The 27,663-nt window shown below is 49.8% G+C and overlaps 1 protein-coding gene across 6 annotated transcripts in view; it reads left to right on the forward strand.

The window, feature by feature from the left end:
- The window catches only part of LOC119389906 (eukaryotic translation initiation factor 4 gamma 1), a 126,998-nt gene that overhangs the window by 21,146 nt on the left and 78,189 nt on the right, over positions 1–27,663 (forward strand). Inside the window, exons 1-6 of one of the 6 annotated variants that reach the window (XM_037657330.2) lie at positions 19,749–20,162; positions 21,186–21,226; positions 21,610–21,635; positions 24,279–24,449; positions 25,934–26,026; positions 26,721–26,993. In XM_037657330.2, the coding sequence (XP_037513258.1) occupies positions 19,969–20,162; positions 21,186–21,226; positions 21,610–21,635; positions 24,279–24,449; positions 25,934–26,026; positions 26,721–26,993 (798 nt within the window). In that variant the 5' untranslated portion in view covers positions 19,749–19,968. Of the gene's footprint in view, positions 1–19,748; positions 20,163–21,185; positions 21,227–21,609; positions 21,636–24,278; positions 24,450–25,933; positions 26,027–26,720; positions 26,994–27,663 lie in introns of those variants that run through there. The other 5 variants (XM_037657328.2, XM_037657326.2, XM_037657332.2 and 2 more) reach the window with 5 other exon arrangements.

A 27,663-nucleotide genomic window follows, 5' to 3' on the forward strand; every position in this document is an offset into this window, starting at 1 on the left:
CAAAATCGTGTCACTACTCCTTCAACTGCGCTTAATCCTGTAAGCGACGGTTAAACACAACCGCAGTTAAAGCTGTCCGTGTGACAGCTTGTGTTTCTTCCGTGGAATGTAACGAAACGGCCATGTTCGCAATGTCCCTCACGTTTTTCGGCGCCCAAGCACGGCTGAAGAACGAACGCACCTGTGTGGCCTTCGCATCTGCCGCGCTCGCTGCTTCACCCCCCCCCCTCCTCTCCTGCTTCCAGCCTGTTTTTTGTCATCCGTGCGCGTTGTCGGGTCGCGCTTTTCAAATACCGGGAAACGTGGAACGACGACCGCAGTGAAACATTTCTTAAAATGTTCGCAGGTTGGCTTTTCTGTCAGAAAGTGTCCTGCCGAACACTCGTTCGTAGAAAGCAGAAAACTTGTTTTTTCGCTCTCTCTCTCTCTCGTTCTAAGTGCATTTTCACCCCTCCACATACCAGCGAAGGTGGAAGAGCGCACCTCAAATGCATAAAAAAGAAGAAAAGACGGTGAACAAAATGCAGCTAACGTCGCCATTTGAAACAAAGCCTTTCCCGCCTCTCGTATATGGATCATTTCTGAAGGGGGTTTGACGTTAGGATTCGAGCAACATATCGATACTGACCTGATCTCCAGGTTGAATGAAATCTGGACGCCGATACGGGAATACGGAGCTTTTGTTTCACAGTCATGTTTTATTTAGCACATGGTGACCGTGCGCCAGACCCGGGGCCACCCGGCCTGGTGCTCGGTGTTTTGAGCGCCCGTATCTCGACATGATGGCCTCTCCTTTCCCGCTTCACAATAATCAATTGTAATTGACGGGGTTTAACGTCCCAAAACCACGATAATACAATAATAGCGTACTGACAAGATCTCTTCCTTGAGAGGTCGCCCATGCGAGATTGCACAGCAACGTACTGGCCTCAAACAGACCATCGGTTCAGGCACCTGCGGGAAATAGTGACACGAGGTTTTGCCTCCCGGCTAGAATAAACGGCAGCTGCGCCAGTGTACTCCCACAGGTTTCGCCTAGTCACTGCCGTAACTCGGCGCTACGCGCACCTCTTCAATCGTGCGTACAGCCGGAACTGTAATAATAATAGGAATAATTGTTGGGGTTTAACGTCCAAAATCGCGATATGATTAAGAGGGACGCCGTATTGGAAGGCTCCGGAAATTTCGACCACCTGGGGTTCTTTAACGTGCACCTAAACCTAAGTACACGGGCCTCGAGCATTTTCGCCTCCATCGCTAATTCGGCCGGGATTCGATCCCGCGACCCGCTTCACGACGACGCTGCGCAACGGTGTAGCGCTGCGCCGTGCCGCTCCACCGTTGATTAGAGAAATAAGCGTGCTTACTCAAACAACTACCATAGTTGCTACTACTGATTGTAAGAAAAAAAAAGTGCTGCTAGATTCTGGTCATGTTTACAATTTGGGGAAACTGCTAGCTCGCGTAGTAGCAGTAAAACATACGCAAATGAGGCTGCTTTAGCAGTGCCGGTTTACTGTACGTTAGGTACGGAAATAACGTTCCGTCATGGTCGGCACGTAGCTTTTTCTTTTAATCTGCAAGACCTTAACTAATGAGAACAGACAATAATGCCAAGGAAAGTATAGGAGATGTTACTTGTAATGTTAGTCAGCGCCGATCGCCGCCATGGCTGCGATCGGCGCTGACTAACACTTCTAAGTTTAAATGTACATATATACCCTATAAAGTGGACGGGGAGATGACCGCCGCCGTAGCTCAGTGGTAGAGCATCGGACGCGTTATTCGAAGGTCGCAGGTTCGGTCCCTGCCGGCGGCAAGTTATCTTTTCGTCCACTTTACTTTCATGTTCCAATTATTACAAGTAACATCTCCTATACTTTCCTTGGCATTATTGTCTGTTAGTTCTCATTAATATTGTGTTTAATAAAGAAAAACGAGCCCTTAAAAGCCATCTTCTTTCCTTCAAGACCTTAATTAGGCACTTTGATAATATCATCACGTTACCGTACGCAATGGGAGACTCGCGCGGTTACGAAAAAAAATGAGAAGAAAGCTACATGCCGACCTAGGCGGTACGGCATTACCGCATTTGTCGTATATTAAGCCAGGTTTGCTTAAAAGAGAGAGAGAGAAAAAAAAAAACTATCGTAACTTGGTGGTCTGGGCTGTGATTCAGAGAAAGCTAGGCCATATACTATCGATATCTCCCGTCACAGCGCTCCTGCTCCTTGATGATGGTCGCGCGTGTGCTGCGAAAGTGATCATTTTAAACCGTGTTTTCATCTTTGAATGTTTTAGCTCTTATTGCCGTGTTTTGTCTGGTCTACGCGCGATTACTACAGCTTCATTTTCTGTGCCTTGTGTTTCAATGTTTTCGGTAGTGAACTTCAATCGGAATTACGAAATTTATATCCCCCTCCCCTCAAACAAACAAACAAAAAATGATGGTGAAGGGAAAAGTTGGCAAGTGGAGAGATCGGGTAATGACGTGAGGAATGGGTTCGAATCCCTGTGTAGCCGGGCACCCCCCTCCCTTCCCTTTTCTGATGAGAACAGCTGCTGCCCCGCACGGCCGCCGCTGTGGTCTTGTGACTGTGGTGCTCGGCTGCTGACCCGAAGGTAGCGGGGTCGAATCCCGGCCACGTTTCCTTGGAAACGTGGCCGGGATTTCCTTGGAAGTGGAAATGCCAGAGGCCCGTGCAGGGCAAAGAAACCCGTTTAGGTGCACGGTAAAGAAACCCAGGTGGTCGAAATTTCTGGAGCTCTGCACTACGGCATCTCTCACCAGCTGTCCCCCCTGCTTTCCTCTTTCTTGTTTCATTTTTTTTTCTTCCCCCTCCCCGTAAGGACGCGGAGGCCTGCGTGCCCTGCTCCCTCCGTCTTTTCCTATCCTCGAACCGCCACCACTAAAGGAATGTGGCACTACAGCCAGGTACTACTAAAGTCCTTAGATTTTTCCCTAAGCACGGGGAAAAACCTAGGGACTTTAGGTACTACAGAGCAAAGAAGCCGAGGACAAGAGAAGACACATCAAGGACACAAAGTGGCGCTGCCAGAGTTGTGAAGCAGGGTTGCCAGCTCCCCTGAGAGATGGGGAACTAAGCCTTTGCTCTGTTGTGTTCTTCGGAAGCCTGACTTTCTTTTTTTTTTCTTTTGTTTAGAGGGGGGGGGGGGCGCTTACAGACCATTTCAACGGAGTGTAGGGCCACTCTCCTCCTTCTGGACCGTTGTACGGGAGTACGCTAGCTGACATCGCAGCCTCGGCACTGCATTTTTGGGGGCTCACGCATATTAGGAACTTTCGTGGTGTCTAAAAATGTGTGCCTGGATGGATGCTATGAGCGTCCCCTTTACAACAGGGCGGTGACATGTCTGCCACCAGGCTCGAAGAAAGAAAAAAAGCTTCCTTGTTTCATGTTGGCCTAATACCTTATCAACATTGATTAAATCTGTTATTATACCAAAAAAATATAAATTCACGGTCCATCTCTCTGCCTCTTAAGGCAGAATGACCTTATTTTTCCCCATTATTTATTTTTGTACTTTATCTCTACTTTTCTACCACCAATACTCTAACCGTCTCTTATTTATTTCTATCGCGGACGTGTTCAGCTTTCCATTTGTATCGCGGACGTGTGCCTTTCCTTTTAAGATGCTACACCAACTGGTCTCTTAAGAAGTGTTCCTATTAACAGCAGCACAGAGGGGATATCCGCGGCGCCTAGGCAGGCTTCGTTGACTTTGTATACGTAAAGTCCCTAGAAAAATCTAGGGACTTTATGTGTACTAAGACGCTTTGCTAGGCTAGTATGCAGGTGCCAGGTGCAACCGCCACTCCACTGGCCGTACAACTTCGTTTTGCCTGGATACTGCTCCCCCCCCCCCCTCTTGTTCTCCTTACCTGCTTTGACTTGACCATCCAAACCGAGTTCTGCTGAAACGCCATGCTGAACAGCTGCACTGGGGGGGTTGTGGTAGTTCGGCAGGCACCACTGTCTTTCTTTTTTTTTTTCAATGCGAACCAGTATTAGACACATCTGACCACTGCTCCTCTATTCATTCCCGTCTTCTCTCTCTGTCTCGGCGCTCGTGTTTGGTTTGTTCTTCTGTGGTTTTATCGTGTTTCGTGGCGCCGTCTCGTAATTATTAATCCTTTCCAATTCGCCCGATCGCCAGCCCTACTTAGCGCGAGGTACCGAAATATGGCATGCAGATATGGGTGAAAGCCTGTGTCTCAGTGACAGTCATGCGCGTCCCGTTTTTCGTGTGAGATTCTCGGAAGCATGAGATTCTCGGAAGCATAGTAGTGGAGAACTGCTTTTTTTTTTTTTTTTTGCTGGGCTAGAAATGGTTGTCCGTGTCACTTTCGTTCGTCACTCTGACTCATTGTTTCTTAACAGCTGTCGTTAACTCGAGGCAAAAAAAAAAAGGAAAGGGGGGGTGAGGGGTCGCGATATCCCTCTCAAAGGAACCCTCTCCGAATCGGCTTATCTCTTTATTCGCTCGTTTAGTGACAGATCTCCATTGTCATTATCGTGACATGACACGTCACTGAGAGAGAGAGAAAAGCCTACTCCACTTGGGACGGCTTCGGGACCGTAAACCACGCCCGCTGTGCGCTCATTGGTTGGCTACAGTGACCACTAGCGTTCCCTATATTTCTCGTCCTTAAAGTGCGCGGCTTCGCGGAGAGAAATGCGTTTTCTTCTTCGGACTTCGTCGGGCTAGGTACATCGGTGTGCGTGCGGCCGGCGAGCTCTCAGAAGGCATAGTCGTCGTTCGCGCCTCGTCAGCGTGCGTAGCCGCCGTGTCCGTACGTGCTGCAGGCACTTGCGAATCGTACTCCCGGGACAGAGAAGAAGCGGAATCCGGACATGCCGCGCAACAAGAAGAAGAAGAATAAGAAGTCCAAGGTCCCTGAGCAGACCAGCGGGACTTCGCAGTCGTCGGCCGCACCGTTACCCGTACATCGCCCTCCTCCACCGTTCGTCCCGGCACGCTGTCGTAAGCACCGATTTCAGCAACTTTCTTTGCGCCGCGGCAATGTGTTCTTTGTGTTCCTGGGTTTAAAAAAAATTGAAATGTCCAGCGCGCCCGGACACAGAGGAGGGAGGCGAGACGCGCGCGCCGCCATTTGTGCGTGCTTAGGCCTACTCCATCCTTTGTCTCCGGCGCTGGAACTTCTTCGCTCTTGAAACTGCGCCGCATCGACCGGCCCAGACACCTCGCCGTTATGTTGCTAGTTAAGTAGATTATGTTAGTTCAGTTGATTACTAGTTAAATGATGGCGTTGTAGCGCTAAGCCTTGCTAAAAGTGAACGCACGTGGCGTCGGGTAGCGCGTTCTTCGTTGACAGCTGCTAAGCCTACTGCTGACACAAGGGAAGACAGACACGAACGTCCTTTTCTGTCCTCCTTTTGTCCCTCGTTTTTAGCAGTTCCGCTGCTCGAACGAGTGCTCGCTTGCCGCCATTTTGTGCTGGCTTACGGCTACTCCATCCTTTTGTCTCCGGCGCTGGAAATCTTTCATTCTTGAAACTGCGCCGCACCGACCGGCCCTGATACCTCGCTGTTGTTGTACTGCTGGTTTTTTTATTAATGGTCTAAATGATGTTATTGTCGCGCTAAAAAGGGGCGTCTGGTAGCGCATTCGTTGTTGACAGTTCATAAGCCTTGTGCTCACACTGGTTCGAGCAACAGGAACCGGAAACGAGGGACAAAGGCAAAGACGAGGAAGGCGCCGTCGTCCCTTTGTCCTTCGTTTTTTTCTTTGTTTCTTTCGCGGCTCGAACCAGTGTTAGCCACGAACCAAATATCTCCGTTGAATACCGCTCTGGCTTTCTGCTCGGCCGTTATGTTTGCACAGCGAAATAGCCCCCATACTTCTAGATTTCGGCGCGGTCCTAGCATAAATGTGTATTCATCGGAACTGGAGTTAGGCCTGCGGTGGCCCGGTGTCTACTTAAAGGGAGAATGAACGGAAATTGGAAAAAAAAAACTGACGAAAACGCTGCTGCATGCGAGCCGTGACGTCACATTCGGCGAGGTGTATGCAGGGTGCACCTGTTCCTGTCCTCCTCTTCCCTTTCTCCACCTCCTTTCATCCCACTCGCTTTATACATAGTTTTCACGTGACGTCACAGACAGGTTCTCTGCGCTGTGTACCTCAACATGGCAGCCACCGTGACTTTTTTTATCTCATTCGAGTGTGTCAGTGCGGGGGAGCACACACATCCGTTCGGTCCCCGCGTTCTTTTGTGCTCTCCCCGCTTTCTTCTGTTCGCCAGCCGCGCCAAGGGGGAACACAAAGGAACGCGAGGGGCACCGGCACTAATCTAATGTCACCGTTTCTTTCTCCGCGCGTTCGAGTAAGAGTTCACGCAGCATCTCAACCAGCTAGTACTCCAAGATGGCGGCCACGGTGACGTCAATGAAAACTATGTATACCCCAGCCGGGAGCATTGTTCGCTGCCGGTGCTGTTCATGGTGGTTCTGGTACGGTTCCTAGAATTTACTCCAGGGACCGTAGTTCTGGGAACCGTAGTGGATGGAAGCCGAGCGGGTCGAGAGACGTGGGCGAGGAGGGCTGGCATTCTTGGCATGCCAGTTTCCAGTGTGTGTGACGTTACTTCTAGTTCTCGGCGCAGCCGCTAGACGCGGCAGTTTGTGAAAAACGCATTAAATTCATTAATTTTTTTCCTCTAGTTTCTGCCTGAAATGAAGGTTGCGTCTATCGATTTCATCACCCAATTTCTCAGTTTGACTGAAAATCTTGGCGGCAAGAATGTTGTTCTAGCGTACGTAAAAATAAAATATTTCGTACTCGTAGTACTCGATGTTGGTGCATGTTTTCTATCAATAACAAACTGCGCTAAATACGCGACTTCGTATTTCTTTTGGTGCGGAGGAAATAGCGCTTTTCCCTCTACTTTTCGAAACCACTTATATCCCTTTATAATCTTCATTCTGTTGACCTACTATTGTGTGAGGAAAAACTGACCCCATTGAGTCATTTCCTATTCTTTTGCATTGTCCCTAACCCTCTGGGTTCTTCTGAACACTGCTTCACTTCCTTTGTTAGCACGCCGATTTTCTGGTTGGAACACCCCGCCAACGCTTTAGGCCTACCATCTAAAACTCCTTTTGTGTCAGCTATTTGCGTACCCAATCGTTTCGTGGAGTGATTGTCCGCCGGTTTGGGTGGACGATTGGTTTGTGACGCTGGTGCCTCAGTTTCAGCGAATCGAATTTCCTTTCCGTCATCGTTAACGCCCGTCCGACCTCGGAATTTTTTTTTCTCCTTGTATAAGATAACCCGCATGACTGACTGGGAACGGAGGGTGATTAAAGAAAAAAGTTTACGCGCACAGATAGTGACGAGATACTTTTTATCAAAGAAAATCGCTACGCGATTCGAGGGGGCTGATAAGCGTCCCGACGTGTGACTAATACCGCGGATCGTGGCGAACACACGTCACGACACACGTAGCCAGTGGGGGGGGGGGGGGTTGAACCCCCCCCCCACTACGCCCCTGCAGCCCTATTACTTCACTGCACGTTCATCAGCCGGTTAGGCTTTAGTGAAAAAAGAAAAGAAAACATAAATGGTGGAGATAAGGGGATTGTTCAACGTAACATAAGCCCAAATCTCTACACTTTATGGTTCCAAACTACTACAAGCTTTGCTACGACATAACGCAACAATAGACCTCACCCTGTTTGCAAACAGTGTGACGTCGCTGGCAGTGTCCCGCCCCCAAGTCCTGCCTTCGGAGCAGGGGCTGGTTGGCAAGAAAGTTCCACCGGCGGGGATCTCTCTCCAAAGCAGCGCTGCGTGTGTCTGCGTTACTTCGATAGAAGTTTTTGCAAATTGCTATTTTCTGAACTCACAGCTGTTAGAAGGAAGAGTTACTGCCTGTAATGAACGATTCTGTTAGGTCAACGTATGATTTGCTCGTCGTGGATGGCAGCCATAAAAAAATCTAATGCTCCTCGAAAGCGAACGTTGTACATTTTCACGACGACTGGTGTTTGAAGAAATATTAGCATGGAATGGATGTGAACCTACTCAGTTTCTGTCGCGAAATCTGCACTGCAGTTTTAAACGATGTACAGCATTCGCGGCTACTGTGCGCGAGGTCACGAATTAGATTCTCACACACGGCGCAAAATTCTGATCAGAGATAATTGAAAGAAAAAAAAACACGAAGGAAACGCTCATTAGTCATTAGCGTGCGTTCGGTTAACAAATCCCCGTGAAAATTCAAGCGAAGTTTTCCCCTACGGCGTTCCTCATAATCCACTGAACAATTTTGAGATGTTAAACACAATAATTTAGTTATAAATAATCGCTTGCGCGGTTATTTCGCTGTATCTGATGCCTATAACGTGTTTCCATACTTACTCCCCTTCTTTAGACTTGGTGCACAAACTCGAAATGTCACTTCATAAATATCGAGCCGTAAAGATAAGCTAACTAGAATATGACAAACAAGAATCTCCACTGCTTACATTAAGACGTACATCTCCAATAAAAGGCGATACGCGTATAGTTGCGGGTATTCGCCGTGGTAAACCGTACATGCATGTTCGGCAATGCTAAAACACGCTGGTAGCTCATGCGTAGTCTCACCTTTGAGCCCGGACATCACGCACTTATTTTTTTTCTTTGTGCACGCAGCACAAACACTGAGATGTGCGCACGTGGTACGCACTCGCAAATCATCGCGTCAAATAAAATGTGCAGTCCTGATGTTCCGTCGACAACCGGTCACTGCAAATGGCCCTGTTACACACAACGTGCGCCAATGTTTTCGCAAACAAGATGCACCCTTATTCACACAGCACACAACACACGCAATATTGTCAGTTTCAACGTCCGTAAAGGTGAACCGATATCGTCGCTGCCTTTCAACGCACAGTACACGCCACAGTAAACGCGACACATTTTCGAAGACGATGCCGCTGTTCCTCGCACAGACCACCACGTGGGTTCACTTCTCCAAGGTAAACAGCCAGCAGCGCGGCAAATTTTTCGTCACGCAGTCCGCGACACATTTATATGTTCTTTGACACATGCCACAAATAATCTTGGAACCGAAAGATTAAGGCAAAGGTTCAAAAGAAAAAAAAAGAACGTGCGCCAAAGAACGTGTGACTGTACTACGCTGAGCCGGTAGCGGGAGTGTTTTGCCAACCACCCGCCGTTGCACGTGCGCCGAGAGGTCACGTGACCTGACGTCACGTGGCGTGAGTGACGTAGGCCGGTAGAGGTCTATTATTAACAATTCGACATGGACGTTTCGCCACCGATGCATGTGGCATCCTCACTATGCACTGGCAACAAACAGTGTATACTGCGGATGCCATTGCATAGGTGGCGAAACGTCTTGTCTTTTTGTTGTGTTAAGTCGGTGTAACCCTTGCACAATCGCGAATTCACCCGGCTTTTGAAACATTTTTTGCCTCTACGCTTTTGCCAACTGTACTCTCTGGCTGCCAGCTTCCAAAAAACCCGTTTTGCTCGCAGGTGTAATGGAAAAGCCTGATCGAAGAGACTCACGGGGCTCTTTGGCGTAGCTTCCTCTTCGAGATTGGGTGGGAGAGCCATTAGCGGCGATGACAGTCGGTTGTGGTAGGAAAGAGAAAAAAAAATGTTTCCGGGGAAAATTGCTGCCAAGTTTTCTTTTTCCTCGTTCCCCTTCGAGCCAACGGACGTTTGCGCGCTCGCTCCCTTGCGTCAAGCGTTAAGTAGGCGTGCCCGGCCGACTCCTTTAGTAGCCAGGTAGTCAGACGAGCACCCCACCCCGCCATTGTGTACGTGTCACTTCGAGATACGGTTTCGATGAAGTTGAGATAGCCTTATTTCAGTCAACAGTATTTTATGGCAGTGCCTGTTTACGGTAACGTGATTAGATTGATATCAAAATGGCTAATGGAGGTTTTGCAGGCTAAAATAAGTGGCGCGCCGACCGTGGCGCTGCGCTATTACCGTACGGTAAACAGGATCTCGTTAAACACCCTGAGTACACGTTTGTTTGTTGCTTGTGTCCGTGACGAAAAAAAAAATGAAAATTGTCCGGCCGCTGCTGACAATTTAGACCATGAGAAAAGCAGAATGCGCACTAGGTTTCAACAAGGATTCAATGGGGGCTAGTTGGTACTGCATCGTTCTTGTTCTGCGCTAGAAATGGAACAGGGGGAGGACATGTAGCCCACGTCTGTGTTCCCATGTCCTCCCCCTGTTCCATTTCTAGCGCAGAACAAGAACGACACTAGGTTTCCGCAATACCAATGCTGTGCATGCCTGGTTTTTCTCGGCCCCGGCAGATGGCGCCACTTATCCGGCCTCTCACGTGTACGGCTACGGTATGCGGAATAACCCTCTCCATTTTTGAAAATGGCATGCGCAGTGGCGACAACCCAACTAACTCTAAAGCTTTCTGTTGACCTCTGCTACGACTCAACGGGTCCGGACGTCACGACGCGGATCGCTACTCACCCACCAACCCCCACCCACCCCTATCACACTCGCACACGCGCGTACATGCTGCTGCCTGCAAGAATTGAGGCGTCGGTTTTTCTGCGTCGATTCGGGATTGCCTCTGTGGGTTACCTGTTCTTGGTGCAACTCCCTTACGCTTTCCTTCAGTCTACCATGAACACTTACGCCCATCATTTTGTCTTGGTTGAGCAACCGTTATTTGCTTACAGCGACGCGCATTAAACCGATTGTGCTGACTCGCGTGTTATGTCAAACTCTCTCTCGGAAGGTTGCTGCTGCCGTATTGGTGTTTCGTATTGCATGTGCCTTCGGGCCCCTGTTTCGATTGTTCCAGTCTGTTTTAATTATCGGCTTAATAACTGAAGACGGCCTCTAGTCTGTTGAATGCGCGCTGTGCCTCCTCGTGAGGCCTCGCGAACAGTGCTTCGGTCCAAAAGCGTCCTTAAAATGCCACCCGTTTCTTTTCGTATGGCCGTACTGCGGATATTTCGCACGTTTCCGTGCCCGGTGCTCAGTTTGGCTCTGCTCTGAAATGGCTCTGCTCTGAAAAAAAAAAGAAAGAAAAAGTTCTGGTGGCCGTATTTGGGCTACTTCCGCCTTTGCCGACCCACTAAGGTAAACCGGCTGGAAACGTAGTGTAAGCCCCGTTTTTTTTTTTCTCTCGAGGTTTAACGGAGCGCCGTTTACTTTTCCGATACATTTTCTGCTGTCGCCGTGTGGGCGCTTGATCCTCACGTATCCTGTTATGGCAGCGGACGTAGCTTGGAATGTTAGCCGTCATGGCGGGGAGGCATATAATAATCCGCCCATTCATTTTCCTGTGGTGCCCTCTGTCGAATGACATGATTTCTAGAGCAACAAGGGGAATTTTTAGAGGGACTCGTTTCCGTGTTGTAGACAACCAAATCCAGCAGGCGATTAGGCCAGGGAAAGGTTGGGGGCATTAATTGTTCACCTTAACTTAGTGGACGTAAAATAGCGTAGAACTCCAAAAAGAAGGACTAGGAGTAGAAATAAATACGGCACTTATCTGCTTCTGTCTGCCTCCTAATGTTTCTTTTTCGATATTTGTGCCACAAATAGTGTCATTCAGCAATTAGCAGTTTGTCCGAGAAAGAGTTATTGCCCTCTGCCGTTTTTGTAAGTTTTAGTATGGGGGCGGGCAGGGGGGGGGGGGGGTTGCGTGTAGATCTGGGACAACCGGGATCGCCGGAAAGAAAGCCTGAAAGGCGTTCGCAGAGCATACCGAAACGTCTCGCGCCTTTTCTGGTCAAAACCGCTACATGATAGATCAGCACGCCGTAGTGGGGGACTCCAGGTTAATTTCGACCTGCCGGGGTTCCTTGCCGTGCGCCATATCTGGTCGCACGGGTGTTCTTTTCATTTCGCCCACATCGAAGCGCGACCGCCTTGGTGGTACATAGTAGCGCATATGTATTATGTGGTATTGCTGGTGTGATGAGAGAAAATACGGTCAACTTTACACGTACTGTGAATTTTTCTTTTCGTATACGTTTCAGTTATTTTGTCTTGGTAACGGAGTGGTGATGGTGTGGGTAATCAGGAGGGTAATCTTCACCTATCTCTCACCCCATCCACTCTCCCTTACCGACACACACGTGATGGTTTACTGATGGCCATATTGATCGTGGCGTGGTACGCCAAGAGACCATAACACTTGCATCAAGAAACAACTCGCCCGCACAGCTCTTTTTTTGCGCAGTTGTGCGCCCAACGCGGAGACCGAAAGGAAAGCGCGAGAGAAGAGGCCGGCGTCGGAATGCGTTGACCTTTGAGCGAGGAGCGCTGGGGGGCGACTCTTCGGCGTAATTTTTTTTTTTTTTTTGTCCTGGTGGATTCGTGGGGGTGCGGTGTCGCTTGCTTGCTCTGCTTGCCTTGAGAGAGGGCCCGAAGGCGTTCACTGTGGGGTCGACGACGATGGTACACGGTGGTGTGTGTTTGTGTGTCCGTCAGCGCGGGAAAGGACGCACGAACAGAACACACACACACCACGGAGGAGCATCGCGGCGTCCTGTAGTTTTTACTGTAGCCCTCTACCGCACCACCCTCTCGCTATCCGAGCGCCACCACCGCGTTCGCGTGTCCTCGCTCATCGTGGCGTGTTTTCGTGCGCATTTGTGTGCACCCCCCCCCCTCCGCTTCTCCTCCATAGAGTACTGTCATGGTGGTGGTGTGCGCCACCTCCTCTCTATTAAACTGTCGATGGTCCGCGCGCGCGCGCGCGCTATTTCCGGTGATCTTCTCTCCCTCTCGTGCCACGGGATGGCTTCTTTTTTTTTCCGGATGTCTGGGTGCGCTGGGAACTTCCGTTGATGCAGGGCACGGCGTGGCTACAGTGAACTGTAGCGTGGTAGCGTTCTTTCTTTTTGTTTTTTTTTTTGCGTTTAGCTTGCTGTCGGGTGTTGACGCAGGAACACGACCTTACATTGTTGCAGCTCGCGAAACGTTGAAATCGCGTAAATTTAGCGACAACAAAAAAGACAAGGACCGAGTCGGTTGTCATATCTTCGCAGGTTGTCGCTGGGTCCTCTTTCTTTTTTTTTTGTGCGCTAGATGCTAAACTGTTTACTTACGTATTACCTGACATACGGATGTGCCGCGATTTCTTTTTTGTGTGTGTTCGTTAGCGAAATTACGTTGTATCCGTGTTCTTGTCGCATGAGCCCCTTCCGCCAAAGATCGGCGGCTTTTTTTTACGGCGCAGAAAAAGCCACCGATTGACTGCGTTGCCAGGCGCCTTGGCTTAGCCCAATCGAAGCGGCCTCGGCCGTGTGACGGGCGCGAGGCAGCTCCCGTCCTTTCACCACTTCCAGCACGTGCGACGCACGTGCCCGTCTCGCGACTGACCGCGCTGTTGCGGACCGCGCCGCTTGCGAAGCCTGTTTCCCCTTCATCGTTCTCGCGAACGCGTTGTTGTTTGCTCCTTCGCCCTCTTTTTTGCAACCCCTCCGTTCTTTCTCACCGAGCGCCGGCAGCGTTGGGTGCCAAGGCTGCTGCTGTAGTGGACCCCGCTCAAGTCAAGTTCACCGAGCCGTACTTTCTCTGGACGCTGAAATGGCGGCAGCCACAGTTTTTTTTTTAAGGTGGACCCGAGGTTTCGGGTTCTGTGTGGTCCCTCCTTCCTTGGTGCTTTATTTATCGATATCTGACTGGCATCACAGTGGCATCGTGTAACGGGAGGTCTGATACAACTGTCGCTGACCACCCGTTGGGAGGCCCTATCCAACGGGTGGTCACAGGCAAAGCATAAACCGAAAAGCAAAATTACGAGCGCTCAGTCACTACGAAATCAAGTGTCAAGCCTTGCGCACAAGGTCGCTTTTCTTTGTTGACTGCAGCGACATGGCTGTCCTTAATGCTGTGACCCTTGAACAAGGATTAACCCCCCCCCCCCCCCCCCCCCATTCCATACCAATCCATCCACCGCCTTATCTCTTATAGACGGGCACTCCTCCACGCTTTTCCCTCCTCCCTCGCGTTCTGGTAACCCCCCCCCCCCGAATTTTTATATCTCGATTAACGCTTGCCTTTGAGACAGCGGTTCTCACCATGCTGTGGAGGGCAGTGCGAGTAGCATTTCGATGGAGGCGAAAGTGCTGTGAGGCCCGTGTACTTAAACTTACGTGCACGTTAGAGAACTCCAGGGCGGTCGAAATTTCCATAGTCCTCGACTACGGCGTCCCTCATAATCATGTCGCCGTCTCTGGGGGCGCAAAACCCCTACAATTATTATGAGAGTAGTATGAGCTGAAAGAAATACTTGCTCGATATGTGTACCGAAGGGGCGCTGGCGCGTCCTCGGACTCGGGCGCTGCCCCGTGTTGCGCAGCGGTCTGCGCTACGTCTGCGGCGCACTCGCCTCTCCTCGTGGGCGAGAGCGCGATGGTGGTGGCGGGGTGCGTGCGCACGTGTGAACGAACTGTCGCGGCGACGGCGGCTACCGCGCGGTCGTTCGCCGATTCCGTTGAAGGACAGGTCTGTTCGTCGCGGCTCGGCCTTTCGAGGCCGCGAAAATTGTTTATCAAGAGAACTCCTTGCCTTTTACTTAGCGCATTAACCTTTCAAACATTTTTTCTTTTATCTTTTTTGCTAAAATAAAATGTTTAAATTACCTCGAGAACTAAGTTAATGGGCAGCTTCATACTTACCGTCTCAGCACCATGCAAATGACTTCAGCGCACGCAGAGCAAAACCGGCTTTCGTTGTATTGTAAACCGATTTTGGATTCTTTTGCACTCCTGAGAGGTTAGCGTATTTCGGAGGTTGTGTATGACAGATAGTGTATTGAGGAGTTAAAACGCTTGAGTCTAAACTGAGAGGTTAGCGAGAGCTTCATATTTAGCATCTCGGCACTACGTTAATGACGTTAGCGTACCCAGAGCAACAAACCCTGCTTGCGTTGCGTAGTATCGTACGCCAAGTTAAGAGTATGCTAGGTGTCGCGTTACGCTGATACTTCATATTGAAAGCTTACGTACGCCGGAACGTCGACGACACTTAGGTTGGCGCCATTTTGCTGCGCAGTTTGTGGTCGCGTTGCGTTATCGGCAGCGATGCTCTCGCGCGCCCGCATTGTATTACCGTATTGACAAATATCCGAGGGCTTTCCAATCAGATCTAATTGAAATTGCACTTCGGTGAGGGTGATGTGTGTCGCAAATAGAATCGATTCGATTGCTGTCGTGGTTGAATCTGATTGGGGCGTCGCCTTGACGACGACTCGTTTTCGGTCTCTCTCGCGATGTTTCGCGGTACGGTAACAGAACCCACTGCCTCCGGTCAACTCTAGTGACGGTATTTTCGCGGAAGCCCGTCTGCCTCTAGCGCTCAGCTCCTTCATTTATTTTTGTTGTTTCTTTTTTCCTTTCCAGAACTTCAACCTGTTCTGGCGCCGTCGGCTGCGCAGTTTTATTGTTATTAAACCCGTCCTTGCAGTGAACAAAAACAGAGTAAAATTTAAAAAAATAGAGAAAACGCTGGGAGTGGGTGGCCTTGCCTATTGTCCGGCCCCAATTCGCCTTTCATCGGGACCCTTTCCCGCCCAAAAAGGTTGTCGGAAGGATTGTCGGCGCGCTCAGGTTTCAGGGTTCTTTCGCCGTTTCTTCGAAACTTGCTTCGTTTTGACTTGGTTCGCTCTCCGCAAAACGCACGTGGCCCGTACTTCAGCTGCACTCCGCTTCAACTCGTCTCTCAGTAGTTTTCTGCAGCAGTGCGGAGTTCGAGTGTGTTGCCGGCCAATCAGGGATGGGCGCGCATCGTCGTCAAAAGTCGCGTTCATCCGGGCACTGCATGTCTTCTGCACCTTGGCAGTCAGTGTCGTCTGCGCACGTCCGTTTAAAACAGAATCTCTACACTACTGTATCTCGGCGCATGCTGTTGCTACGTACACCAAGTGTTTTAGTATGTAAGCGTCGTGGGACATAATATGACTGGACGTGGGGCGTAAACATGACGCAGCAGTCAATCGCTGCGCAAGAGGAAGGCGCATCTCAAATGCGTCGAACGTCCATATACGATCGAAGAACCATTACAACCAGATTGTCAACGTTCTGGTTACGGCCTGTTTCGGCCATCACACTGCTCGCTTTTATTTATTTTTAGACGAAACGCCAACTAAAGCCTGTCTGTCCATACCGTTAAAGCGTTGTTTTTTTGACGCAGACTCTACACACGTGTAAGCGTTACAGATCGTGGGATTCTCTGCTGTAGGGAACTGCTTTCCGTTTCAGATGGAGCGTTGTGGGTTGTTTCTCGCTAGATATCGGGTGGGGGGGTTGACTAGTTAGGGGAGGAGGTGAGGGAGGGAAGGGGCGGGTTGTTAGTGGCGGAGGAGGAGTCGGGTGTATGTTGACGGCGCGGCGAAGCGATTGACACATCGCCGCGTGCTCGTTCGCTCGCTCGCAAAAGCAGGCTCCCGGTCGTTTAACCCTTTGCTGACGACAACGCCCTGGTGTTTTGCCGCGGCTTGTTTACATTTTGTCTTGACGCTGCGTAGTTTGCTTTGCGCCACCGGGAGAGGTTCCTACGGATGCCGTGCGTCTGTGAGTGTATAGGAGAGCGGTACGTAGCGCCACCTGCTCTCCATTCTTTCTTCTTTTTTTTTGAATGACAGCAGCGTGAGTTGTTTCCTTTTCACGGCCTCTCGGCAACGAGCTTTTGGTGCTATTTGCGCCTGGCGTTTTTAAACAAAGCAGGCTTTTAGAAGCACTTTGAGCTAGACGACACGGAGGAAGAGTAAGGTTGCGCTGGACACTGCGCATACGTCTTAAGGCTAACATTTTTTTTTTTCGAAAACCATAACGAACCCGGCCAAAATAGCCGCATATGTTTCTTGTTAAGGTGACGATGAGTAATTAATATTAGCTTTAGATTGGTGAAGGGTTCTTTCAAAACTTTGTTTCTTCCCTTTTTTCGGGATAATAGGTTGATTTGAGGAGGAAATAAAGTTTCATGATCCGCCATAGACGTCAGACTCTGGAGTTTCCAAGACGTGTGGCGCCACCTGTCGGAGAAGTATTGAGTAGTGCATAGACAGACTCCCTCGCACAGTTTGCTATAGGACCAGGTGCAACTAGCGAGTGCGAAACAACGACTGAGCTTAATATCGCGTGTGTTTGCGCATTTAACACTCAGAACGAAAGCTGTGAATTGCTCTCCGCTAGTCGGACGCGCCACCGAACCGTCGCGAAGTGCTTGCTGGATCACTCGCCAGAACGACGGCGAAAACAGCAGCAGACGAGACCCCTCCGCACGCTACGAAGAAACGCCGCAAAAGACGCACTGTTGCGTTGTGAATTGCCACGGACGTAAAAGTCTGAAAAACAACGTTCAGTTTTACCGATTTCCATAGTTGTCGTACGAAGAAGAAAGGCGAGAGCGCTGGATACGGGATGTTGCGAGCGTGTTGGGTAAGCGAAGTACCCGCGTTCTCCACAGCCGGTCGCATGAGAAAGTGTGATAATGTTGCTCTGCTGTTGTTTTGCGTAGCCCTGATGGAGAACCGTAGTAACCTTGACTATGAAGCTCAGAAGACGCTCTGACCGCGGTGCTTGTCGTGTAACACGAAGTGAGCAGCTAGAGGCAGTCTGAAGACGCGTGATATATTCACACCGCGACGAGTTGGTCGTCACAACAAAGCATCGCGGACGTACGTTTTGAAGGATCAGAGTTCTGGTTCTAACTAGCTAACACCACGTGCGTCATACAAGTAAATCGCCGAATGTTGGTCGTGACCACCTTCAGGTTTGTTTCGCCCGTGTCCTCTGCGGTTGCCGTAGTTATCTCGGAGGCCACGGTTTTGCCTTTGGTTGTACCCCGCGAAAGTGGACACGCACGTATCCCCATTTGCAGTACGCACAAACGGAAGACGACCATCAAGAGACCATTTGAGGATGCGTAATAAAACAGTCCAACGCACAGGAAGCGAGAGATGAATTAACGGAGAATGCAACTGCAAAGGCGAAAATCGCCGGGGCTATTCGTCCCTGATGAACGGAGTATATACCACTGATCGGAAGATGCATAGCTAAGTAAATTGATCGTGTATGTACTTCATCGCTGTGGCATTACGTATATACCCGATTTTAACGCACTTAGGCGCTAGAGAACGGATGTCGGAGGGTTTGCCTCGAACTCGGTGTCGTGTGACGCTCGCTTGTACTTGCGAGTTGCAGCGCGCGGGAATAACTAAAACTTATTTTGCACTGTACTCGCAGTTCGCTTTGATCAGCCTCCTTTTTTTCTGAAGCGTGGATTGGCGGAAGAAGCTTTCCAGGTCCTTGGTTTTCAGGAAACGGCGCCTCGACACCAACGAAAGAGGAGGGATATATTGTGGCCTATGCACATTCGCTTGCGGACGGCTCTCTTTGCACTACCCAGTTAGTGCCAGGGCTGCGATGAGGGCGCTGGTGGCGGTGTTTTTCGCGGCGCCGCCTGGGCAGAGTCTGACGTCTATAACTCCTAGCAGTGATCACCATCAGAATGATCTCAAATTTACACTCTTGTGCGAGCTGCTGCACGATTATTACGATTGATCGGCCCATTTTTACAATTCTAACGGTGTTATTTGAATAAGTGGAGCGTGGCAACTCGATGCGGTTTTTTCAGCGTTGTGGGTGTATTGCTAAGGCAGAACGCGTGGGTCTGAATGCGCAGTCGGGTAAGGCCGAATCGGTGTCACTATGGCCTCTGCACACAAACGAACCTTATCCTTATCGCTTGTTTTGCCGACTATTCGATAAGGAGGGTAATGGATAACTACGTAACTAAGGTAACTCAAGGGCAGAAATGCGATATATTTATATATATCGACCTTGTGACGTTTATACCAGCGCAGTGTCGCTGCTACAACGCTCCGATTTCTCGTTAGCATTCCACAGCGGACGCACGTATGGCCATCATTTGCACGACCACCCGCACCCCGACCACCGCGCTTTTTTCGACTTCTTTCCCGATTGGAGATGTTCAAATACACACACAGGGAAAAGAAGTGTTGGGCGGCGTGCTTTTATTTAAAAAAACAAACCAGGAAGTCGTCAATAATCGCGGCATTTTGTCCCTCACGCATACGCACGACCACCCATGCGCAGTGTTTTTGGGCAATCATTGTTCGTCTCGTGTGTGTGTGTGTGTAAGAGGGAGTGATAATGGTACACCAATTAGCGACGCGATGTCGCGAAAAACTTGAAAATATACATAAATAATAGACGCAGGGCGCGCTTTTCCGGCTAGGTGGCGCAGCGGCCTGTGACGTAGCGCCGCGGGCGTTTCCCTCCCTCTTTCTGGCTTTGAAGCGGGTCACCCCTTCAAAAAAAAAAGAAAGAATACAAGAAATGGTACGCGGCATGGGCTACTGCGGCCGGGGAGAGAGAAGGCGACCTGCCACGTAGGTGACGTTGGAGGAGGGAGAGGCCGGGGGGTAGGGGGGATGGAAGGTGAGCGCAACGTGTAAAGATGGCATTCCTCGAACGCCGAAAACACGCCGTCCATCCGTGCTCGCGCGCGCGCCGGGCTCTCCCAACTTGCTATTATTATTTTATCTTCTCGGGAGAGAGAGAGAGCGTCGTCGGTCGAAGAAACAGCGTCGTCATCGACGTCGGGGCCCGACGTCATCGCCCCTCGGCCTACGTCACGCTCGGCATCGTTGCTGCCGCCGCTACTGCTAGCGGCGCCCGCTCTGCGCCGCAGATAGTAGCGCTTGCTCTTCATGGGCCGTGTCTTCCGATTTTTTTTCATACAGTGTGGTTTTGTTGCGCTGTGCGGTTGGGCAATGCAAGACCTCGCCGTCGTCGCGCTCTTCTACTGCGTTGTGCATTGTTCGACGACGCCGTCCAGGGCGTAGCGCGTCCGGCGGTGTCCCTTTTCGCGACGTCCCGTGATGTGCTGCGAGGCCTGTGAGCGGCGGTACCGCGTCGTCGACGCGACGTGCGGCGGCCCGACCTAATGGCAGCGCCCATGCGCTACGCTAGGAAGAGGCGTGGGCCGACGGCGTCTGCCGCCGCCGCCGCTGCCAACGCCGGCTTCGTGCCGGTACCCGTCGACGCCGGCGGCGGCGGTGAAGTCGTCGAGGAATTTAGCCACAGCGGCACAGGCGGCGGCGCCTACTTGATATTGACGGACAATCCCACTTGGTGGAGGCATCCTTTGGATACGCGTACCTTGGCCAGCCATCCCTCCCCCTTTCCGCTGTGTTGTAGCCCGTCGCGTGTGCCTGCGAGTGTTCTTCGACTTTTCGGGGTTAAGTAGGCTTCAGGCGTGTCTAATTTTCTCTAAACCGAACCTATGAGGCGTTTCCTCTGAACACGGTAGGCCCCGCAGTGGGTAACGCGTTCATGGCTGGCTAACGTTGTTCGAAGTCTCCCTTTGAGGCCGCACGATATTTGGTTCTGTTTTTCCCCCTTTTTGGGCTATCTATGGTATTAACAGCTTCGCAAACGCTCGACGCGACGCATACGAGTAGTGTTCAGCGGAAATCGCCCGTTTCCTGGCGATTCCATCCCCCCCCCTCTCCTCCTCCCCCCCCCCCCTGTAATATTGTCGCGTGTACACTTCTATGGGAGGGAGAGGGGCATAGGGGAGAACGTGCTTCCTGTTTCTCTAGAACTGTTCGCGTAATGTTCAGGTTTCATTTTGTCTCGCGTTATCGGTTTTGCGTAGCGGATCGTGTCCAGCTGACGTCGCATATGGTAATTTGACCATTCGTGTTCGTCTGTGCATTTAAATTCAGACTGTGCGGCCTTAGAATTGCCCGGCGTTTATTCCGGCTGTTGGTACCCTATCATTATCGACGGGCAAGTGCCTGCAACCTTAAAGTATATAAATATGTGCTTTGCTTAAAGTATCTGAACATGTGCTTTGCTGATTATCGCGTAGCGGCACTAAGCTACTTAGCTACCAGCTATAGAAAATATTTTTCTTATCCAGAAATGGCTGGCTGTATGCGTAAGAAAATGTACACGTCAATGTATTTTACTTCTGTCAGCGGTCTCATTCTAAAATGTCTCAACATTTTCAGAGTTGTGATTGGGGTTTCTTTCGGTCTGCCAGGGGAAAAAAAATTGTGGTAGGTTGCTGCCGATTGTCAATTGTTGTGTTCAGGGCAGTGCTTGTGTTGCTTTGCAATGTCTTGTACACTGTCCTTGACTGCTTCTTCGGATCAGTATACAACACAGAACGCAGAACCCAGTGCAGGTTTCTCGAGGTGAGTACTCTTAATATTTTCAGTGCACTCTACATGTTTGCACATGGCACTGTTGTGGATGTCTGTTGAATTCGGAAATGGTTTAATAATGTAGATTGTGCTGCATTTTTCTTGGTTCTGGTCACCCCGTACAACGCAGCTTGCACTTTCATATCTGAGGCCATTAATGGCCTTGTAATTGAAAGCTTGACATTTACAAGCACATTCGTTTCTGGTAAATCTGGCAAAAGTTCGGTGGTGAGGGGCCAGCTAGGCCAAGCCTGTGAATTACAAGGGCAACCACCTATGTTGTGCACCACACAGTGTCGGGGCAGTTGACCGGCGTTGTCTAAACTACATATACGCTTTCTTTCTCTTTTCTATGTGTTCCTGGCTGGGTGCAGAAGACTACAGATTGCAACACGCCTACGTAAGTGTTTGCCTCTTGCATGTCTAATATTGTCTGTACCCAGTAAGAATTTGCTGTGCTGTTGGCACTTGCTCAAACCCTTGCAAAGTTTGTTTGTTGTGCAGAAACTACAGCTGCATTTTAATGCATGAGGGTCGATTCCACGAAAGATAAAAAAAACTGTATATTTGATGTTTCCGATTTTCCTGATAATTTTGTATGTTGTGCACATATGACTGCACAGCATGAAATCGCAGTTCGTTTTCAAATAAAAAATTTTTTCAACACAGGAAAATTCGACAAGTGTCGCCGGTTGACGACGACCACTTTACAAAGAGTGTGTTTTCGTAAATTCGGAACCGTGCTGGCAGCTACTGAAGCTATGATTACAAATATCTTTCTTTCTAGCGGAAGTAGAAGTAAAGAGGAAATAGCTCTTACCATTTCACGGAATTTTGAGCAAATTATGTATTTTTAAAAATTCACGAAAAACGCTGCGTTTTTGAAAATCAGTCAAATTTGGGACGCTATGGCTACTTCTGTGAACATCTTAGCTTGTTCATATTTGCAGTATAAATACGCCTTTATGTGAATAATGAACCTCTGCATTTGTATTTCTCTGATAGTTTTCAAAGTAGTAAATTTTCATGCTCTTTGGAAATGTAGCATTTCCAAAGAGCTCTCTGTTAAATGCCAGTCACTCTGTTACATACATGCATTAAGTATTTAACTAATTCTGTGCACAGGCGCACTTCTACTTATGTGGGTGTTTTTGTTGCCTTTCTGTGGACAAATTGAAGCAGAAGCTGCCATTCGTGTAAGCCACAGTAAATAGCAGTTGTCTGGAAGAATTACTTGTAAGACTAGTTGTAACTAGTCTTACAAGATTACTTGTAAGACCACGTCCCCCCTTAAAGGAGCACTGACACAAAATTTCGAAGGCAAGATAATGAGTGAAATAGATGTATGTGGAGCCGTACACAACGTCTACGAAATATCAAGGGCCAATATAGCCTAGAACATATTTAAAATCAATTTTAAAGTGCATGCCGCGCGACTGAGCGAGATGCGAGCGCTTCGCGACGCCGACATCAACGCGGCGGATATGTAAACAAACCTACGTCACGAGTTTGTGTTGGCTGGTGGCTGGTTGTGCCCTTGCACTTGTGCCGTGCTACCTGCCATTTCTTCCTCCGTGCCTGCGCCTTTGCGTGTGCTAGTTGTGTTCTCTTGCACTGTTCGCTCGTCGTGCCCGTTGGCAGATGTTATGGCCCGCTCACGCTAGCGGCAAGCCTGCCGCAACGGCGCGGTGTCGCAGAACGTCGGCAGTCGCCGCACGCGCGAGAGCTGTCTGGCAAGCTGGCAAGCTTCGCCGGCGAGGCATTCGCACCTCCGAAAAACATGGCAGCACTGCCAAAAGCGGTTGTCGTGCACTTCGAATCTATCAAGTGGCCGCCGTGCGCTCTGTAACATGTAAGTTCCGAACTGATGCTTCCATTTGCTTTAGATTCATGTCCTTAAACTTCGACAACAATGTATTCGTCCCGATTTGGCGCCGTTCTTGAGAGCCATAGTCGATGCTGTAAGCTTCGATCGATGCTGTAAGCTTAGCGAGTCTAGATGGGCGCTTCCGAACGCTCGGAGGACATAGATTGCGCGTTTGTTAGTTGTTTGTAATCCTCCATAGCTGGTGCCACTTCACCTGGTTCGGCGCCCACTGCACCCACGTTTGCGCGCCGCCTACGTCACAATTTCGCGTGTTCACGTGGCCAGCTATGGTTACCCGTCCTCCGGAAGTGGCTGCCAGCTCGGTGCTCTTTGAAACCAAAACTGCGACTGGGCGCTCTAAAAACGTCTCTAAATAACAGTCGCGCACTTGCGCAAACGAGGTTTGCAGCCGTGATAAGTGGATCATAAGCTATCTATTGCAACAAAATAAACAAGGTGCAAAATTGTTGTCAGTGCTCCTTTAAGTAAAACTGGAAGGATAGCAAGAAAGAGACGGATCCCCTCTTGACACATGCACCTACAGGATCTGTTCATTAAGTAAGGAGACTGGTTTGGGTGAAAATAATTGTAATGTTGATCAGATCGGTACATATCATTCTCTTGGGCGTCGATGCAGAGTACAATGCAATTTCCACACTGCAAATGCTCCCAGTGTGTCAGCTGCAGTGACCTTAGACTCTGTGACAGCCCATTACACCATTGAAACAGGGGCCTTTTTGACTTCTCTTGAGCTTTGGGAACAGGAAGAAGTCTGCCAGGATCGCATCAGGGATGACTCAGTCTTGATACAGCCCTTATGTGAGCTTGGCAGACTACCTCTTGTTCCCAAAACTCCAGAGAAGCCAGAAAACTCAAGTTTCGAGGGTGTTCCCGCCATCCAATGGACTGTCAGTCTGTCAAGAGAGGTCATGGCAGCTTACTTTCAGTGAGAATTTGCAGCGTGGGAATCTTTTAGTACTCTGTGTATCAACACCTGGGGAAACAATTTTGAAGACTAACATAAACCAATCCTGTCACTAAATTGTGGTTTCACCAGACCAAGCCTCATTACTTTATGGACAGACCCTGTATAGATACGATGATCAACAGTTGCGTGTGGGTGCAGGTGGTCGTCTGCTGTGGTTTGAGTGCGATGCTTTTCCTTGCTGTGTGCAGTCGCTACCGAGAGGGGGCGTGGGCAGCGCTGGCGGGGCCCATGAGATGAATAAGCAGGCGCTGGGGTCACAGCCTCCCCCACCAGGCGGGCTGTACCTGGCCCAGGGCCCCTCACCCCTGGGACAGGGTCCCCCCCAGCAGGCACCCCAGCCTCAACACCCCGGCGCCATGGTGAGCATGTTCAGCGCTCAGCAGTTCACGCCTTTTTTCCGTTATGTGCACATTGGAATAGCATGAAAATGAAACCCAAACCATGTTCGCAACGGCCTCCTGTCGGAGGGTTCAGTACAGTGTCATTGCCGTCGCAGAATAGCAGATTGCGGGGTCATTTCTCGTGTGACTGCGATGTGTGTGCTTCATATCTGTTCACGGTGAAGTGCAGTTAATGTCGTGGTCTCTTTATAAATGCTCAGCCCAGAGAAAATTATATTGCATGCTGAAGGTAGCTGCATTTTACATGCTTGAGAAGCCTGTGGTGATGAGTTGCGCAAACAAAAGGAGAAATTCAGCTGCATGTCTACCAGGAAAAGTTGCAGGTCGAAAACATAGCTGGACCTCAAAAACAAGCTTTGCCGACATCTCAAGCAACTCCATATGGATAGAGCTTGTCTGGGTAATGGCCCTTAACTGCTTAGACGATCAAGGTGTATCCAGAAGTGATCATAAAGCCAGGAAAGCTGGATCACAAAGGCAATAAGTTGGGAGAATAAGTTTCCCACAAAGGCAGATTGTACTTGTCTTTTTTTTTCTAATCTTCAACATAGGAGTGCATTGATCTTTAAAAAGAACGATGTTAGTCAGTTGTTATGTTGAACCTGTGAATATCTTTTTGGTTTGCTTTATGGTAATCAGTGAAGTGTCGTATGACGTGGGCTCTGTGTGCAATTGCATTATAATCAAGCCTTTTAGTGCATCATTTCTATGGGGGTTTTGCTGCAAACCGATTGGTCACAATATGTGAGCTGCCACATAACTGGGGGATGTACAGTGGAGGTTCCACTGTATCCCTCTTTGGCAGAGTGCATAAGTTAGCTCTCACGAGTTCCCTCATTGGGATGCACTTCAAAAATGTGGCTGTATAAATGACTCTGTCGGGAAGGAAGCGCGAAGATGCTGCTCATCGGTTGTGCCACCAAAATGCACTGGAACGCGAAGCCTCCTATGTCTTGCTACATTTCCCCCGAATATGGTCAATCCGTTCCACCCGAATCTTGGTAAATTAGCGCAGCTACCAGTGGGGTTGATATGTGAAAATTCCGGTGTGCTGAGATTTACTCATTAAAGAAGTCTGTGGTAAAATATTTAATTGGTTATCACCTCTCACGACCTCTCAATATAACGGGCCTCACGATCGTAATCTTGGTATTAACCTTTGTCAATGTCAGTGACAAGGTCCTCCTGCTGTTAAGTGTAGGCCCTGAGATCGAATCCCGGTCACGGCGGCTACATTTCTATGGAGGCGAAATGCTAGAGGCCCTTGTGCTTAGATTTAGGTGCACATTAAAGAACTCCAGGGGGTTGAAATTTCCGGGGCCCTCCACTAAGTCTTTCTCACAATATCATGTTTTTGGGGCGTAAAACCCCAACAGTTATAACTGTCTCGTTGACTATGTTATGTGCTTATTAGACTCCTTTTGTTGCCGTTGCTCCTGCAGCACGTGGGGCAGGCGTACTATCAGGCGAGGCAGCCGCAACAGGTGCAGCAGGGGCCTCCACAACCTCCCAATCCACAAGCTGCACCACCTCAGGTGAGCACAGACCTTGGTGCTACCTCAAGTTTGTTGTGGGGACTAGCTCCAATGGCTGCTTGCTGCGTTCTGGCAATACCGGTGTCCCAGCTCCTACCAAAACAGATGGCAGCCTAGGAAAATGAGAAAGGTCGATAGCTGCTTCCTTCTAGGGTTGTACCCCGCTGTAGTTGTAGCTGTAGCCGTCGCTGCTGCGATGTCATTTGGTAGTCATGGGAGAAGCCACTGCGGCTTAAGCTGTTGGTGGATGCACTAGGCACTATGCAGATTCTATCGTGGGTTTATTGCCGCATTTTAATTGTTATTGCTGTGTTTAAAAGGGCTGTTTAATGAGATTTTCCTATACCACACAGTGGCAGCTGTCTCTTACATCAGCCTTTTGTTTGCACCGGCCGTGGTGTTCTTGTGGTTATGGTACCTGACTGCTGACTGGACATGCTCCCGGCTGCGGCAGCCAGTCTCCTGTGATTGTATCATTGTTTTGGGACATGAAATCCCAACAATTAAGCGTTCTTCTGCATGTACGGTCTTCTCTCCCCCTTGGCTTCAACGCGATTGGCCCTCGTAATGCCCGCTACCGCCACGATTGCGCTGCACTGGAACTGTGAAACAGCATGCCACTTGTCACATTTATGCGGATGCCACTTGTGGAGCATGGAGTGAGTGAGGGTGCATGTGGTGGTTCTTGTCACAGGTGCAGGTGGGGCCCCAGCAAGTGGGCGCTGGGGGTGGCCGTGGTCCTGGCGGGGGCGGGCCCCCGTCCATGGGCAGACCACCTCCCCTGGCTCAAGCAGCACAGCTAGGGCTGAGCCCCCTTGGCACACCCCCCGGAGCACCCCCACAGCCCCCCGTGGCCGCTGCGGCCGGCTACCCGGGTGCCCTGATGCCCAACTTCGCGAACCAGGCAGCGGGATACCCGGCACCCCAGCACATGCCCCAGCAGCCCATCATACTGGGCAACTGCATGGTCAGTTGGTGCACAGTTGTACATGGTCAATTTGAGTTTACAGTAGACCCTCGGTAAATGGAGATTCGTTAAGACGGAATTGTTGCTTAAATGGAACAGTGGCCTTTAGTACGATTCATTTTGTGCTTGTAGTCTACACTTAGGCTCATCTCTCAGTAAATGGAACTCTCAGAAAATGGCAATTTGCTTCAGATTTGTTGCAGTTCTTTGTTCCTAGTTGTATAAAACTTCATGTACTACCTACACTGAGTAATCTGTCAGTAGCGCCTACGTGCGAACTTGTAACTTACCAATGCATTGTGGAAGGATCACCACTTCAGTCTTGACCCAAACATATGCATTTTAAACTGGATTTCAGGTTCCACATAGTTTGAAAGCTACATGTGTTCTGCCATAGAACATTTATGCCGCGGTAGCCACTTCAGCTGTGTGGGTGCGTACCGACCACGATGGTCTAGTGGTTATGGTTGTGGGATCGAATCCCGGCCGCAGTGGCCACATTTTCGACGGAGGCGTAAATGGTTGAAACCCATGTGCTTAGATTCAGGCGCACGTTAAAGAACGTCAGGTGGTCAATACTTCTGGGGCCCTACACTACGGCACGTCTCATAATGGTACCATGGTTTTGGGACGTTAAAGCCCGAAAATTATATTAGCTGTGTGGGTGTGC

Source organism: Rhipicephalus sanguineus, chromosome 4, assembly GCF_013339695.2.
Source record: "Rhipicephalus sanguineus isolate Rsan-2018 chromosome 4, BIME_Rsan_1.4, whole genome shotgun sequence".
NCBI classification, from domain to species: Eukaryota; Metazoa; Arthropoda; class Arachnida; order Ixodida; family Ixodidae; genus Rhipicephalus; species Rhipicephalus sanguineus.